Source organism: Orycteropus afer, unplaced genomic scaffold, assembly GCF_000298275.1.
Source record: "Orycteropus afer afer isolate SDZICR_OR568_19922 unplaced genomic scaffold, OryAfe1.0 scaffold00227, whole genome shotgun sequence".
Lineage (NCBI taxonomy): Eukaryota > Metazoa > Chordata > Mammalia > Tubulidentata > Orycteropodidae > Orycteropus > Orycteropus afer.
This window is the reverse complement of record NW_006921814.1, coordinates 2,278,171-2,295,109: the sequence shown is the minus strand read 5'-3', so window position 1 is coordinate 2,295,109 and position 16,939 is coordinate 2,278,171. Positions and strand designations below refer to the sequence as shown.

General features: G+C 38.4%; 1 protein-coding gene across 1 annotated transcript in view; it reads left to right on the top strand.

The window, feature by feature from the left end:
- Window positions 1–16,939, top strand: part of ARHGAP24 (Rho GTPase activating protein 24) — a 704,555-nt gene that overhangs the window by 672,553 nt on the left and 15,063 nt on the right. The window contains exons 5-7 of the mRNA XM_007948828.2: window positions 299–431; window positions 2,937–3,010; window positions 5,420–5,541. Coding sequence (XP_007947019.1) covers window positions 299–431; window positions 2,937–3,010; window positions 5,420–5,541 — 329 coding nt within the window. The remainder of the gene's footprint in view (window positions 1–298; window positions 432–2,936; window positions 3,011–5,419; window positions 5,542–16,939) is intronic.

The following is a 16,939-nucleotide window of genomic DNA, read 5'->3' as shown; positions in this document are numbered from 1 at the left end:
TCTCAATTCTATCCAAAGTTAATACTTTTGCCTAACATTAAATACACAAAGAAGAAAAATACTTCAATTTTCAAACTACACTAAAGATTATAAATGCTCTTGCACTTCCCGGTCTTCCCTGCCCATTGTGGCATCTAACAGGCATTTTATGAGTATGTGCTCCCTGAAACACAGATTGACTTGAGATTCAACTGCCAACTTATATAGGATTTTGACTCTTGGATATATATTTAATTTAAAAAAATAAAATAGCATAATATTTTCTATAAAGAATATATTCACATTTCCTTTTCCACAGCAACACAGATGTACACACAGTGGCATCACTTCTTAAGCTGTATCTTCGGGAACTTCCAGAACCAGTTATTCCTTATGCGAAATATGAAGACTTTTTATCTTGTGCCAAACTGCTCAGCAAGGATGAAGAAGCAGTAAGTCAGTGTACTCATTTCCAAATGAATATTTTGTTTTGGGGTTTTGTCTGCACTCTCAAATTGTGAAGTACCCTTTTCCTTATCCTTGGATTGTTTTCTACTACTCTATATATTGACATTGCACACACTGATAATTTATGCACGTGATGCAGGTCCCATTTTAAATCATTTCTCTCATGAAAGTGGAAAAGGAGGAAGGCAGGCTGAATAAATGCAATAACCTCTCTTCACTAGTTTGCTGTCCTAAGTGGTTAATTATGGTGCTACGTCAAACCTAACATTCGATGGAAAAATGAATACCTTGTTTCTTACTTTCCTTTTCCTTGTGTGCCTCTGCAAAATTATTTTAGCTTTAGTGCAGGGGTTAACACACAATGCAAAGATGGTATTGCATAACCCATGAACACAAAATGTACTCCTGTATTTCTTTTAAGAGTTTTGTAACTCTAGCTCTTATATTTGGATCAATGATCTATTTTGAGTTAATTTTTGTGTATGATGTTTTGTGTAAGAAAGAGTTTAGCTTCATTCATTTGCATATAGATATCCATTTGTCGCAGTATCTTTTGTTGGAGGTACTACTTCCTCTGCCTCCTCCCCGCATTGAATTGTCTTGGCACCCTTGACAAAAACTGCTATTGTTTTGGTAAATGAAGTTTTATTGAAACACGTTCATGCCATTTGTTTCCTATTGCTTATGACTACGTGGTAGCGTAGTGCCTAAGGCACTTGACTGCTAACCAGAAGGCTGGCGGTTCAAACCCACCAGCCACTCCTTGGAAGGAAGAGGGGGCAATCTACTTCCGTAGTGATACTGCCTCGGAAACCCAAGGAGGGGTCGCTATGAGTCAGGTCCGACTCAACGGCACATAACAACAACAACAACACGTTTGCCCTACAACTAAAGAACTGAGTAGTTGAAACAGAGACTGTTAAGTCCCTTAAAGTTTAAAGCAAAGAAGAACAGATCAGACTAGATTATCCCTTAGCATTACTGGGACATTTATGTTTTAGAAGAAGTTCTACAATGAGAAGAATTAAATAACATAATTCCATTGTGAAATGGGAGGGTGGAGGCATTCTAACCCTCCACCCTACCCAAATTGATGCATCCCAGGCATCACCAACCCTGAGAGACTGAATTGTCATTGTTGTTGTTGTTGTTATGTGCCGTCGGCCCCGACTCATAGCGACCCCTCCTTGGGTTTTCGAGGCAGTATCACTACGGAAGTAGGATTGCCCAACCTTCCTTCCGAGGAGTGGCTGGTGGGTTTGAACCGCCAGCCGTCTGGTTAGCAGGCAAGTGACTTAGCCACTATGCTACCATTCCTATGTTTTAATCCATTTGTGTTGAGGTGATTCTGACTTATTCCAGGCCAGCTAAAAATGGGAAGGCCCCTCACTACATCAAAACTAGTTGTTTTTTTTTTCAAATAACTTTATTGTAAAGGCCCTATTTTCTTTCCCTTCACAGCCAATTGTGAACAAATTTTAAAACAATAAAAAGGGTTTCATTGAAATCTGTTTCTCCACAGATTGTACTTATGGAAATATTTGAAATTCTTGTACTCCCACTCACTCATTCATTGCTATCGGATCAATTCTGACATAGCAACCCCCATTGGATTTCAAAGGCTGTAAGTCTTTATAGAAGCAGACTATCCCATTTGTTTTTTACAGGAACAGCTAGTGGGCTTGAGGCATTGACTTTTTAGTTAGCAGCCAAGTGCCTGAACCACTATGCCACCAAAAAAGAACAGAAAAGACCCACTGCCATCAAGTCAGTTCTGACTCATAGCAATTCCTATAAGATTTTCAAGGCTATAAATCTTTATGGAAGTAGATTGCCTCATCTTCCTCCCACAGAGTGACTAGTGGGTTTGAACCACCAACCTTCTGATGAGCAGCCAAATGCCTTACCCACTGTGTCACCAGAACTCATTTATGCCACTCAAAACCCACTGCCATCAAGTTGATTCCAACTCATAGTGACGTCCATTGGGTTTCTGAGGCAGTAAATCTTTACAGAAGTAGATTGTCCCATTTTCCTCCTACAGAGTAGCTGGTAGGTCTGAACCTCCAACCTTCTGGTTAGCAGTCAAATGCCTTAGACACTGTGCCACCAGAATGCCTTTGTTATGGCACCAAAACCAAAAAGCCAAACTCACTGCCCTTGAGTTGGATCCAACTCATAGCAACCCCTCCTTGGGTTTCCGAGGCAGTATCTCCATGGAAGTAGATTGCCTGATCTTCCTTCTGAGGAGTGACTAGTGTGTTTGAACTACCAGCCTTCTGGTTAGCACCAGAGCTCCTTAACTCATGTACATCTTTGAAAGTATTTCTAAACTGTTGTCTATGGTGGTGCCTGCTTTTCAGACCAGGGTTTTTCACTGATAATATATGAAATCAATAACCAGAATTTTATGTCCATTGCCCAGTTGCTTTTATTCTAAGGCCATCTCTTAGAAAGATAACATTTATTATCTTCTTCTTTGTATTCAGGGTGTTAAGGAACTAGCAAAGCAGGTGAAGAGTTTACCAGTGGTCAATTACAACCTCCTCAAGTATATTTGTAGGTAAGAACTGTCCTAAAGACAAAACTAAACAATATAAAATATTCTTTTTCTTCACTGAATTGCCTTGGTACTTACGTTGAAACAGCCTGTCTATTTTTATAAATAAAGCTTTATTGGAATTCATCCATGCCTGACACTGATTTACCATTTAGTAATTATTGATTACTAATCTACTATTTATACTAGCATTAATTTGCCATATGCTGTTGAATAAAATCACTCAACTGCTCTGAACTCCTTTGTTGGCCTCTGTAAAGTTAAGAGGTATGACAAGGTAATCTCAGAGTTTTCTGTGATCACTAAAACTGCTTGATTTTGTGATTTGGTGTTTATGAAGTTACTCTTATTGCCACATATTAAAGGTAGACTGCTTTGGTTTTTCATCACTATTGTTTATACCATCATTTGAAATATGTGCCTAGACATGTGAAAGAACTGCATAGGAACTCAGTTTCTGCTACTAACTAATGTACATTTCTTCAATTTTCTTATTTTCTCTGAGTCCAAGGGTCCTAAGAGGTAAAATGGTGATAAAACTACATTATTTTACAGAGTTATTTTAAAAATTAAATTATATTTTAATGATCAATATATAATAATTATATAATAATGTTTAATAAATCATGTTTTCTTTACATTTCTCTTCTACCTCAAGACTCACTGAAACAAAACACATTTGTGATTCAATTATATTAGAATAATAACTGTGGCTGGTAAAACTTTCTCTCAGTTAACATGATAAACTTAGGTGAGGATGACTGCCATTGATTTGACTCATACCGATCCCTCCTTGGGTTTCTGAGGAGGGATCTCTATGGAAGTATATTGCCCAATTTCCCTTCTGAGTAGTGGCTGGTGGTTTTGAACAGCCAGCCATCTGGTTAGCAGTCAAATGCCTTAGGCACTACACCACCAGAGCTCCCATAATAAACTTAAGGCCTAAGATATGCCAAGTCTGTGTTCCTGTTTAAGAAAACCAATATATAAAATAGATTTTTACAGTATATTTAAATAGTTTGATGATTGATGCTACAATTCACAGTAGAGTTTCTTTAAACAATAGCTCCTGGACCATCTTAAAATAAAATTGAAATATTTAATTCAGTGCAATACATACTTATTTGTATAGTGATTAGGTGTATGTTCAGCAGACTGTAAACTATGAAGTTTAAAAGTAATGCCAGACAATGTGAACTTCATTGTCAAATTCAATCAAGAATTCAAAACCACCTAACATAACTTTTTACAGTGATAGCTACGTTTAAGAAGCAAATGGGATCTTAGGTTTGAAAAAGTAAAAAACAATTTAGAGACCATTAACCTGTCTTGAAATATTTAAGAAGACTTTTGCTTTCAAATTTCTCAAGTTAAGACATAATAACTTGACTTTTTACCCATCAATTTCACTATATTTTAGGCTATCTAAAAGTGAAATGTGGAAATAGGCACTTTTTTTCAAGTCATGCCTGATATAATACTTAAAAGCAAAAACTCTAGACTCTGACTGCCAGGGTTCAAATCTTGGCTCTGCCACTTACTCTATGTCCTTGCAGAAGATATTGAACCACTCTGATGCCTGATGTCTCTCATCTATAAAATGGACTTAGTAACAGCATCTTCCTCGTAGGGATATTTTGATAATTCAATACATTAGTGTGTGAGTGCCACATAATTGTGCTGTATAAACTATATCACTTCATTTTTCATCATTTCCTTTTTATCACATCACTATAATTACTAAGCCATATAATAGAAACTCTTGTATAAGTAAAGAGTGGTTGAGGAATAAAAAAGTCTGAAAGATTGCAAAAACAATATCTACCATTAAGGACTGTGTTATGCCTCTTATTCTTTAGCACTTAATAAATTAAAACAATTTTCAATGTAAGTAGAACTGAAGTTTTAATTTAAACTATGTTTGATCTCTTAATATATTATAAATTTGAAGGTCACAAGTTATTCCATAAAATACATTGATTCTTCTTCTCTAAAATATGGGATCATTTCAGATAATCTTTACAGGTCTTAAATTGCATAAAGATATAGATATACATACAGATACAGGTATAGATAGATATATAATACTTTATTGAGGCATTGAAGTGAATCCATATTCTTGGTTCTCAAGTCCATATTAGCCTTATTCAAGTTAATTTGTTCCTGTGATTGCCAGAAACCAAGCCAGCCAGGCCACAGGTGATACTTGATATGATTCCTCAAATTTGGTCCTTAATAATTTGCAATATTTTCTTTGCTCATTTGTTTTATATATATTTGAATTTCTAAATAATTTTGTTTCCATAATCATCCTTGAGCATAGCTCTAGTTCATAAATTCCCCAATGATCCATTTTCTTTCAATGACAAATTTGATCCCATTGTGTTCCATTCATAATCTGACATCCCACAGGTTCTTGGATGAAGTACAGTCTTATTCAGGTGTTAACAAAATGAGTGTGCAGAACTTGGCAACTGTCTTTGGCCCTAATATTCTACGCCCAAAAGTGGAAGATCCTTTGACCATCATGGAGGGTGAGTAAATGACTATTTCACACCCTCTGCAAAAAGTTGAATCACGTCCTGCTCCTCTTAGCAAACTAGGAAAATAGTTGGATCCATGGTGACTCCATTCATTGACTTAGATTTAAATGCAAAATCTTCTCTTTGGGAGATAATTTTATTTATTTATTTATTTATTTTACTATATATAATAACTTACTAAATGATTCCTCAGTAGTCTTACAAAAGCAAATGTAACTTTCACAAATCATTTGCAAAGTATTATACAAGAACTTGAAAAATCTAGCACATATTGTGAGACTAATGCAATTATCAGAAAATTCAAATATTATTTTTAGTTGATATATTTTTATTACTTTTTGGTTTTAGTTGCCTTATCTGGAGAGGTACAGAAATATGACCCTTTATAAAATAATACTGCCCATTTACACATGGGTAGAAACCTAAAGGAATTCTTGTTTAGTAAAGTAGAAAATGCCCTCAAGTTCTTTTCCCCAATGAACTGCTACTTCTGCTTATTTCCACCAGGCCTCACTGCTTGAGTACTGTTTTTTCACTTGTGGCCATTAGTAGCACCATTAATTTCTGTCAAATAGCCTAATTAAACATTTAATAATTTAATAGAGGTGGGGAAAGAATGACTATTTTTTTGTTTCACTTTGTATATTTATTCTAGGATAAATTTCCCCCTTAGTTACATTGATCTTACTCCCTGATACTGTTCCCTTCTGGAAAATGGTAAGACGTTCATTTTCCTTTAAACTTTAGTATTTTTGCTTCTGTCACAAATAAATTGAAGTAATCATTTTAAATTTTAACAATGAAAAAATAAAAATATTGTTTTTCATTAGTTAACATTTACTTATGATGAGCAAGGATTATCTGTGTGGAAGATATATATGATGTATATGGAAAACCAAATCAATGTTATGATCACTAAGTGAACATAGGGTCAAACAAAAGTTGAATGATCCTAATCTGTCGATGGTATCAAGCTGTAATGACCTGGCATACAAATCTCCTCCACTGGAATATGTTTAGAGGGACAAAGTTTGTTTTTATTGTTGTAGTTATTTGGTTGGTTGGTTAGTTGGTTTATTGGTTTGTTGGTTGGTTTTAGATAGAGGATGGTCAATTAGTCACATTTTTAAATATTTTATCTTATTACCAATCAATGTATCAAATTTTTGACAGAGAATATAATTGCCATAAAAACACTAGTTGAGCAAAATATTTTGCGCTCTTGCATTTGAGGCTAGCTACCATCTCCCCTAGTAAAGTGTACACAAAATTTATAAATTATTCTGAGTCAATTCCTGTGTTATCAGTCACTAGAGACATTATTTCCTTGTCCTATCCAAGTTTTAGTGTTATGAATTATGTTATATTTGTACTTATTTTGAGGCTGTATCTCCTTACTCAAAGCTTTGTAATGTCCTACTTTTAAGAGACTAGTATTATCTAAGGGGAGAATTAACTCTTAAAATAATAATATTTTTAAATATTCCTTCCTTTATTAATTCATCCAACATTTCTTCATTCAGTACTTATTCATCAGTGAAATACTTTGTGCAATTCTCTTCACTAAACCTGCGAAGGCAAAGATGAATAAGGAAAAGTTTTGCCCTCAAGAAACTTATATTCCAGTTGGAGATTTTAACGTGTGCAAATAACAACAACAACAACAACAACATTTAATTATAACATAACATGAAAAATATTATATACATGATGTTCTGGTTACCTAGTGCCACTCTGAAAGAAATATACCACTTAAGGGGTGGCTTTTACAAACAGGATTTTATTCTGAACAGTTTTTGGAGTCTGGAAGTCCGAGTTCCATGTGCCAGGCTCTAGGGGCTGTGTGAAAAACCCTCAACCTTGGGCTTCAGCTCTGCCTCTTGCTCCCGGACCACTGAAGCTGAAGGGATCTCTTCAATCCAGCAGCTACTGGCTGCTGAGGCTGACAAGCCCAAGATTGACAAATAAAATGGCACCGTCCCAATGTTACCAATCATGACAGGCCACTAGTTCAGGTCCAGAGACAGTCCCAAGATTGGCAGGAAACATAGCAGAGGGCTGAATAAAGACCCAGCTAGCCACATGCAGGGTCCAAGCATGCCAAAAAGCTCGGGACCCTTCTCCTTATACACAGGAAACAGACCACATTCCCAACGCAGCTACTCAGCTGCTCCAGCATATCCCACCATGGAGCTGGTTGCCGGTCTCTTCATGGGGAATAACTACCACCAGCTTCCCAGCCACTCAACCAGCCCCAGCCAAGTTGACACACAACCTTAACTACCACGCATGATATGTTCAGAGGGTTAGAAGTGCACAAAATAGGAAATCAGGTCTTTCTTTTGGGACTCAGGGAAAACTTTTCCAAGGAAGGAACATTTAAACGATTATTCTACTAGAGGAAGAAGTATAGTCATACGTAAGAGGATAAAAAACACCTCAGTGTGTCTGAGTGAGAAATTTGGTAAGATCAATGATATCAGGGCATATAAGGAAGATTGGTGGAATAATGGCTGCAAATATCTCAAATGCTGTCAAGGATGTTATAAACCATTCTGCATTTAGACTTTATCCTTGTGGGAAGGAGTCCAATAATTTTTTAGGAAAATATTGTTAAGATATGATTTGTATTTCAGAAAAAAAATACTCTAGTAGCTCTGAGGATTGCCTTGGACAAAGTAGCAAACATACTGACACTATGTATTGATACTGACCTGTGTTCAGAGATTGACTTTCTATTTGTGTTCATTGCCTTCTGGGTATACATAGAACATTGCAATGTAATCAAATAACCTCTGAGACTGAAGAAGCTCCTGAGATATAATAACTGTATACAACATTAACCTGAAACTTACATTGTAGTGTTTAATCCATGTGTGATGATTCTGTCTTTCATTTGCTTTCAATATATCTTTAGCATTGAGCCTGAGTAAAAACTATTTAGCTTTGCAAATAACCCTTAAATATTTACTAACCTATAATATTTATCTTTGATGCTTTTATTATTTTGGCAGATGTTTTAAATGAATTAATTTAATTATTCTTGGCTACTTCCATACTATTTAAATTATACTGATATATGAAAAAACAAGGAGGTTTTCCTTTGTACTTTTAAAAATTCTCTCATAATTAAAATTGTCTCTTACTTTTAAAATTCTTTCTACACCCCTTAAAATTACACTACCCCTTATTACCATTCTGTTCAAGTAAAATCAATATATATATTTAAAAAAAAAACCTCACTGCTGATGAGTCCATTCAACTCATAGTGATCACTCCTTGGGTTTCCAAGTTGCTATCTCTGTGGAAGTAGATTGCCCAATCTTCCTTCCAAGGAGTGGCCACAGGGTTTGAACTGGAACCTTCTGGTTAGCGGTCAAATGCCTTAGGCACTATCTACCTCTATATACTAGATATATATGTGGTTTTGAAAAAACTCCTTTGATGACTATTTTTCAGCATTATTTAAAGTTGCCAAACACTCTCTGCCCATGATGGAGGAACAGGGCCTAGATTTACCCAACTGTATAAGGTTTACAATATCTTCCATACAGTTTAAAACTGAACATTCAAAAAAGCAGAAAAATATATGATTCATAACTGGGATAAAAATCAGTTTATACAAAAATCCACACAGACGTGACATATGCAATAAATCTTACGGCAAACAAAGATATTAAACACATTTTCATAAAAATTTTATATCTATGTTCAAAAATATAGAGGAAAATATAAACATGATTGTGATAGTTGGAGCTGTGTGTCAACTTGGCTGGACCACAATTCTGTGTGGTTTAAGCAATCGTGATGTGGGTTGTTCCAATGAAGGGATTAGATGTATGTATTTTGAGCAGCCAAGCCATTAAAAGGAAGATTCCCTAGGGTGTGGCCTGCTTCCAGTATATTTATGGACATCCTGGGAAAAGAGACACTCTTCTGTGGACCAGGATTCATAGAATTATGGACAACTGTCCATCAGTGAACAATCCACCATTCAGCCTGGAGACCTTGGATTCATCATTTGTTAGAGTCAACAGCCAGTATAATGCCTGCCAACCTTGAGCTCCTCAGCCCCTGCAGCTATGTGAGTTGGGAAAAGCTCCCAACTTGACGTTTGATCCAAGAACTTGGGACTTGCCAGCTTCTATAAGTGTGCAAGCCATTTTCCTAAGATAAATTTCTCTTTCTCTCTCTGTATAAGCTTTACTGATTTTGTTTCTCTAAAGAACCCAGTTAACACATTTGGTACTGGGAGTGGTTCTAGAGAGACAAAATCATAAGGATAGGCTTCCTAAATTGGTTCTCCAATTTGATTAATCATAAAGGCACTGATGACCTTGCCTCCATTAGTAAAGAGGACCCTGGTAATCCATGGCATGTGGTAGCAACATTAATACACAAAATAACACCACCGATAGATCAAGTACTTTTTAGAAGTGAGGCTCTGGGTGATCACATATTTGATACTTTTCTGCAATTTTGTCAGCATGAGGAGTGTAAGGAAGCTGGTTGATAGGTCTTGCTTACACTAGACAAAGTGGTGAAAGAGCAAGATGAGCTCAGGGCTGCTGAGTCACAGCTTAAGCTCCACATAACAGACCTCAATGTTTCCAGTTGTGCTCTGAAAGAAAGCCTTCTTTCTTCTAGTAACAGAGCTGATATTGCCGAAAACCAAATCCAGAGTCTTATTGTAAGGGTGACTGACTTACAACACCAATTAAATTACCAACCCAGAATGATGTCTGAAGTTAACGTGAGAGCATTGTTTGGGAAAAAATGAGATCCTGAAACCTGGAATAGGGACATATGGGCAGATAGTCAGGAAGATCAGGATATGGAGCCTGCAAATTCTGTTCAATCCGTCTCATCTGAAGGGATTACTGTAAAACATTATCCCCTCTACCTCAGTTTGATGGGGTTAACCTAACTGTTCCTGCTGGGACATTGCCTGAGGCAGAGGACATGGAAGACATTGCTGAATGTTCTCAGGAACTGCCCCAACCACCCATTGTTGCTGCTAGACCTATAACTAAACTTAAGTCCAAGTGAGCCCCAAAAAGTGAAATACAAAGTGTGACTGAGGAGGTGGTATGCTACACCTGAAAAGACCTACTTGATTTTGCTAACATGTACAGACAGAAACTTGGAGAATATGGCTACTGAGGGTGTGGGATAATGTTGCAAGAAATATAACATTGGTTCAGTCTGAGTTTATTGATTTATGCCCACTAAATACAGATCCTTCATTCAATGTTTCAGCTCCAGAGGTTAGGAAAGGATCTAATAGTTTATTTGGTTGGCTTACTGAAGCATGGATTATGTGGTGGCCTGCCTTAAGTTGCGCTGAAGTACCAGACCTGCCTTGGTATAATGTAGAAGAAAGGTATCCAGAGGCTAAGAATGGATTTATCAGATTAGACCCCTAGAGCCAGAAATTGAGAGACCAGAAAACATGCTTTTCACCAGTGTGGTAAAGAATAAATTTGTGAAGGGAGCTCCAGCATCCTTGAAGACTGCCATGATTGCTATTTTATGTAAGCCAGATTTGACAGTGGGAACTGCCATAATTGAGCTAAGGCACTTAACTATGATGGGTCTGATTAGACCCAGTGGTAGTAGGGGCCAAGTGGCAGCAGTTAATTGACAAAGGCAAGGTGGACATAGTTACCATAATGGACAGCAGAGCTGGAACAGTAATCAGAATATCCTGACTCTTTTGGAACTACAGCATTGGCTGCTTGTGCATGGTGTTCCTAGTAGTGAAATACATGGCAAGCCTACTAAACATTTACTTGATCTGTATAGACAGAAGAATTCTGGGTCACATGAACAGCAATCTAGATTGAATCGCCAGAATACAATCACGGCCTCTCAATAAATTCCCAGACTTGAGTCAGTTTACAGACCCACAACCCCTTGAATGAAGGGAAGGCTGGGTCCTTTTGAGGAAGGATCCCACTACATTGCCAAAAATTTATAATGTCAATCTTTCTCTCAGCCTTCCCCAAAGGGATCTGAGGCCTTTTAGGAGAAGGACTGTTCACTGCAGAAAAGGAAATAATCAGCCTTTTGGGGATTACTGGACACTGGCTCTGAACTGACACAAATTCCATGAGATCCAAAGTGTCATTGTTGCCCACCAGTCAGAGTGGGGGCATATGGAGGTCAAGTTATTGATGGAGTCTTAACTAAGGTGTCTCTCACAGTGGATCCAGTGGGTCCCCAACCTCATCCTGTAGTGATTTCCCCACTTCCAGAATGAATAATTGGAATAGATATACTGAGCAATTGGCAGAATTCCCACATTGGGTCCCTGACATGTGGAGTAAGGGCTTTTATGGTAGGAAAAGCCAAGTGGAAGCTATTAGAACTGCCTCTACCTACAAAAATAGTAAACCAAAAGCAATACTGCATCCTTGGAGGGGCTGCAGAGATTACTGCCACCATCAAGGACTTGAAGAATGGAGGGTTGGTGATTCCCACCATATCCCCATTTAATTCGCCTATTTGGTCTGTGCAAAAAAACAGATGGATCTTGGAGAATGACCAAGATTAAACTTGTAGATTAAACTTAATCAGATGGTGATTCCAATTGCAGCTGCTGTTCCTGATGTGGTTTCATTGCCTGAGCAAATTAGTACATCTCCTGGTACTTGGTATGCAGCTATTGACTGGCCAATGCCTTTTCTCCATACCAGTTTCAAAGGACCATCAGAAGCAGTTTGCCTTCAGCTGGCAAGGCCAACAGTATACTTTCTCAGTGCTTCCTCAGAGGTATACCAACTCCCCAGCACTGTGTCATAATTTAGTCTGTAGGGATCTTGATCACCTTTCCCTTCCACAAGACATCACACTGGTCCATTATATTGATGACATCATGCTGATTGGACCAGTAAAGAAGATGTATTGAAGACTGGGCAATCTACTTCGGTAGTGATACTGCCTCAGCAACCCAAGGAGGGGTCGCATTGAGTCAGGTCTGACTCCATGGCACATAACAACAACAACAACAATTGATGACTGTAGACTTATTGGTGAGACATATGCATACTAGAGGTTGGGAAATTAACCCAACAAAAATTCAGGCAACTTCCACCTCCATGAAATTTCTAGGGGTCCAGTGGTGTGGGGCATGTTGAGATAGTCCTACTAAAGTAAAGGATAAGTTATTGTATCTGGCTTCCCCCACAGCTAAAAAGGAGACACAATGTCTGGTGGGCCTTTTGGATTTTGGAGGCAACAGATCCCTCATTTGGGTGTCATACTTCGGCCTATTTATCACTTCAGCCTATTTATGACTTGGAAGGCTGCTAATTTTGAGTGGGGCCCAGAACAACAGAAGGCTCTGCAACAGGTTCAGGCTGCCATGCAGGCTGCTCTGCCAATTGGGCCATATGATCCAGCTGATCAAATGGTGCTTGAAGTGTAGATAGAAATGCTGTCTGGAGTCTTTGGCAGGTCCCTGTTGGTGAATCGCAATGCAGACCCTTGGGATTTTGGAGCAAAGCACTGCCATCCTCTTCAGATAACTACTCTCCTTTTGAGAAACAGCTTTTAGCTTGTTACTGGGCTTTAGTAGAGACTGAACACCTAACCATGGGCCACCAAGTGACCATGAGGCCTGAGTTGCCCATCATGAACTGGGTGTTGTCTGATCCACACAGTCATAAAGTTGGATGTGCACAGCAGCACTCCATCTTTAAATGGAAGTGGTATATCAGTGATCGGGCTCGAGCAGGACCTGAAGGCACAAGTAAGTTGCTTGAGGAAGTGGCCCAAATGCTATGGTCTCCTCTCCAGTCACATTACCTTCCCTCTCCTAGTCTACACTTATGGCCTCATGGGGAGTTCTTTATGATCAGTTGACTGAGGAAGAGAAAACTCATACCTGGTTTACAGATGGTTCTGTGTGATATGCAGGCACCACTTGAAAGTGGACAGCAGCAGCACTACAGCTCCTTTCTGGGACTCCCTTGAAGGACAGTGGTGAAGGGAAATCCCCCCAAGGGGCAGAACTTCAAGCCATGCATATGGCTGTTCACTTGCCATAGAATAAGAAATGGCCAGATGTGTGATTATATACAGACTCATGGATGGTGGCTAATGGCTTGGGTGGATGGTCTGAGACTTGGAAGGAGCATGATTGGAAAACTGATGACAAGGATGTATGGGGAAGAGGTATGTGAATAGATCTCTCTGGATGGGCCAAAAGAGTAAAGATATTTGTATTTCATGTGAATGCCCACCAAAAGGTGACCTTGGCAGAGGAAGACTTTAATAATCAGGTGGATAGGATGACACATTCAGTGGAAACCAGCCATCTTTTTTCCCCAGCTACTCCTGTCATTGCTCAATGGGCTCGTGAACTAAGTGGCCATGGTGGCAGGGATGGAGGTTATGCATGGGCTGAGCAACATGGATTCCCACTTACCAAGGTGGATTTGGCTACCCTCACTGCTGAGTGCCCAATCTGCCAGCAGTGAAGACCAACACTGAGTCCACGATATGGAACCATTCCTCAGGGTGATCAGCCAGCAACGTGGTGGCAAGTTGATTACATTGGACCACTTCCATCATGGAAAGGACAGTGTTTTGTTCCTATTGGAATAGATACTCATTCTGGATATGTATTTGTCTTCCCTGTGTGCAATGCTTCTGTCAAAACTACCATCCATGGACTTACAGAATGCCTTATCCTCCATCATGCTATCCCACACAGCATTGTTTCAGATCAAGGGACTCAGTTCACAGCAAATGAAGTATGGCAATGGGCCTATGCTCATGGAATCCACTGGTCTTACCATGTTCCCCATCTTCCTGAAGCAAATGACTTGATAGAAAGATGGAATGGCCTACTGAAAACACAATTACAGCACCAGCTAGGTGGCAATACTTTGAAGGGCTGAAACAATGTTCTTCAGAAGGCTGTATATGCTCTAAACCCATATCCAATATATGGTGCTGTTTCTCCAATAGCCAGGATTCATGGATCCAGGAACCAAGGGGTGGAAATGGGAGTGGTATCACTCACCATTATCACTAGTGAGCCACTCAAAAAATTTTGCTTCCTGTCCCTGCTACCCTATGCTCTGCAGGTCTGGAGATTTTAGTCCCAAAGGGAGGAACACTCCCACCTGGAGACACAATACTGATTGCATTGAACTGGAAGTTAAGAATTCTACCTGGCTAGTTTGGCTTCCTCATGCCTCTGGATCCACAGACAAAGAAGCACATTATTATACTATCTGGTGTAATAGATCCTGATTACCAAGCGGAAATTAGTTTGACATTACATAATGTAGGTAAAGAAGAATATGTCTGGAATACAGGAGATTCTTTAGGACGTCTCTTAGTACTACCATGCCCTGTGATTAAAGTCAATGGGAAATTACAGCAACTCAATTATGATATGACTTCTAATGGCCCAGACACTTCAGGAATGAAGGTTTGGGTAACCCCTCCAGGCAAAGAATGACGACCAACTGAGGTGCTTGCTGAGGGCAAGGGAAATACAGAATGGGTGGTGGAAGAAAATAATTCTGAATATCAACTATGACTGCATGACTAGTTGCAGAAATGAGGACTAAGATTGTTATATTTCTTCAGTGTATATGTACATCAAATATTTCTGTATCCTTCTATTATGAACTGTGAAATGTAAATAAGGTTAATGTGTTTCAGTTGTACATGTGCTAGCGTATTATGTTAGGTGCAAATATGACTTTATAATTGTCCTTATTAGAGATTATATATGGTTAAGAAGATGTGTACAACTGCCAAGTTGACAAGGGATGGACTGTGATATTTGGAGCTGTGTGTCAACTTGACTGGACCACAATTCTGTGTGGTTTAAGCAATTGTGATGTGGGTTGTTCCAATGATGGGATCAGATGTATGTGTTTTGAGCAGCCAATCCATTGAAAGGGAGTTTCTCTAGGGGTGTGGCCTGCTTCCAGTATATTTATGGATATCCTAGGAAAAGAGACACTCTTCTGTGGATCGGGATTCACAGAATCACAGACAACTGTTCTTAAATGAATAGTCCACCATTTGGGCTGGACATCTTGGATTTGTCATTCGTTGGAATCAACAGCCAGTGTACTGCCTGCCAACCTTGAGCTCCTCAGCCCCTGCAGCTGCGTGAGTCAGGAAAAGCCCCCAGCTTGACGTTTGATCCAAGAACTTGGGACTTGACAGCTTCTATAAGTGTGTGAGCCATTTTCCTAAGATAAACTTCTCTTTCTTTAAACTGGGTTCTAACCCAATGATGAAGAGATGAATAACACATTTTTAAAAGTCTAAAACTTCTCAAAAAAAAAAAAAAATCACTGTCATAGAATCATATCAGACTCATAGCGACCCCTCCTTGATGTCTGTATGGAAGTAGATTGCCCAATCTTCCTTCCAAGGACTGGCTGGTGGGTTTGGAACACTAGCCTTCTGGTTAGCAGTCAAATGCTTTAGACACTACACCACCAGAGCTCCCAAGAGAACTTCTACAGATAAAAATTATAAAGTCTAAAATGGATATTACACAGGTAAGATTAACATCAGATTATGTATGAGAGAAGTTATAAAAAATAGAGAACCTATCCAATATAAACCAAAGAGATTATAATGGAGAAATTCTGAAAGCTCAATAAGTACCAAGCAGGAAAAATATAAAGAAAAGCACAAAATAAAATAAAAATGCTGAAAACCAATAATAAAGATAAAAGCTTAACAGTAGCCAGAGAAACAAAGGTAAGAATGACAGCAGAATTTTTATCAGAAACTATCCAAAACAAAAGACAATGGAGAAGAACAAACAAAAAAAAAGACCATGAAGCAAAATCTTTAAAGTACTGAGGGTGGGTGTAGGGTGGTATGGGAACCAACAGCAATTGTTATGTCCTTTGATTTCTATATCCAATGAATATACTTTAAAATTGTTCAAAAATGAATTAGAGATATTTTAATATGAGAAAAAGCTGAGAGATTTCATCACTGACAGTCTTGTACTACATGCCATGTCATAGAGAGTTATTTAGGCAGAAGAAATATATACCAGATAAAATTTATAGGTACACAAATTAATGAAGAGTGCTGGAAATTAATATGTAAATAAATATCAAATAAATTTTTCTAATATTTAAATAGGAGCTCTAGTGGCTTAGTGCCTAAGGCATTGGACGGCTAACAAGAAGGAAGTTTGGGCAATCTACTTCCATAGCAATACTGCTTTGGAAACCCAAGGAGGGGTTGCTCTGAGTCAGATCTGACTCAACGGCAATGGGTTTGTATTTAATATTTAAATCTCTATAAAAGATAACCGATTGTATAAAACAAAATGAATAACTATGTAATATGTGTTTTATAGTATATGGAGAAATAAAATGCAAATATGAAG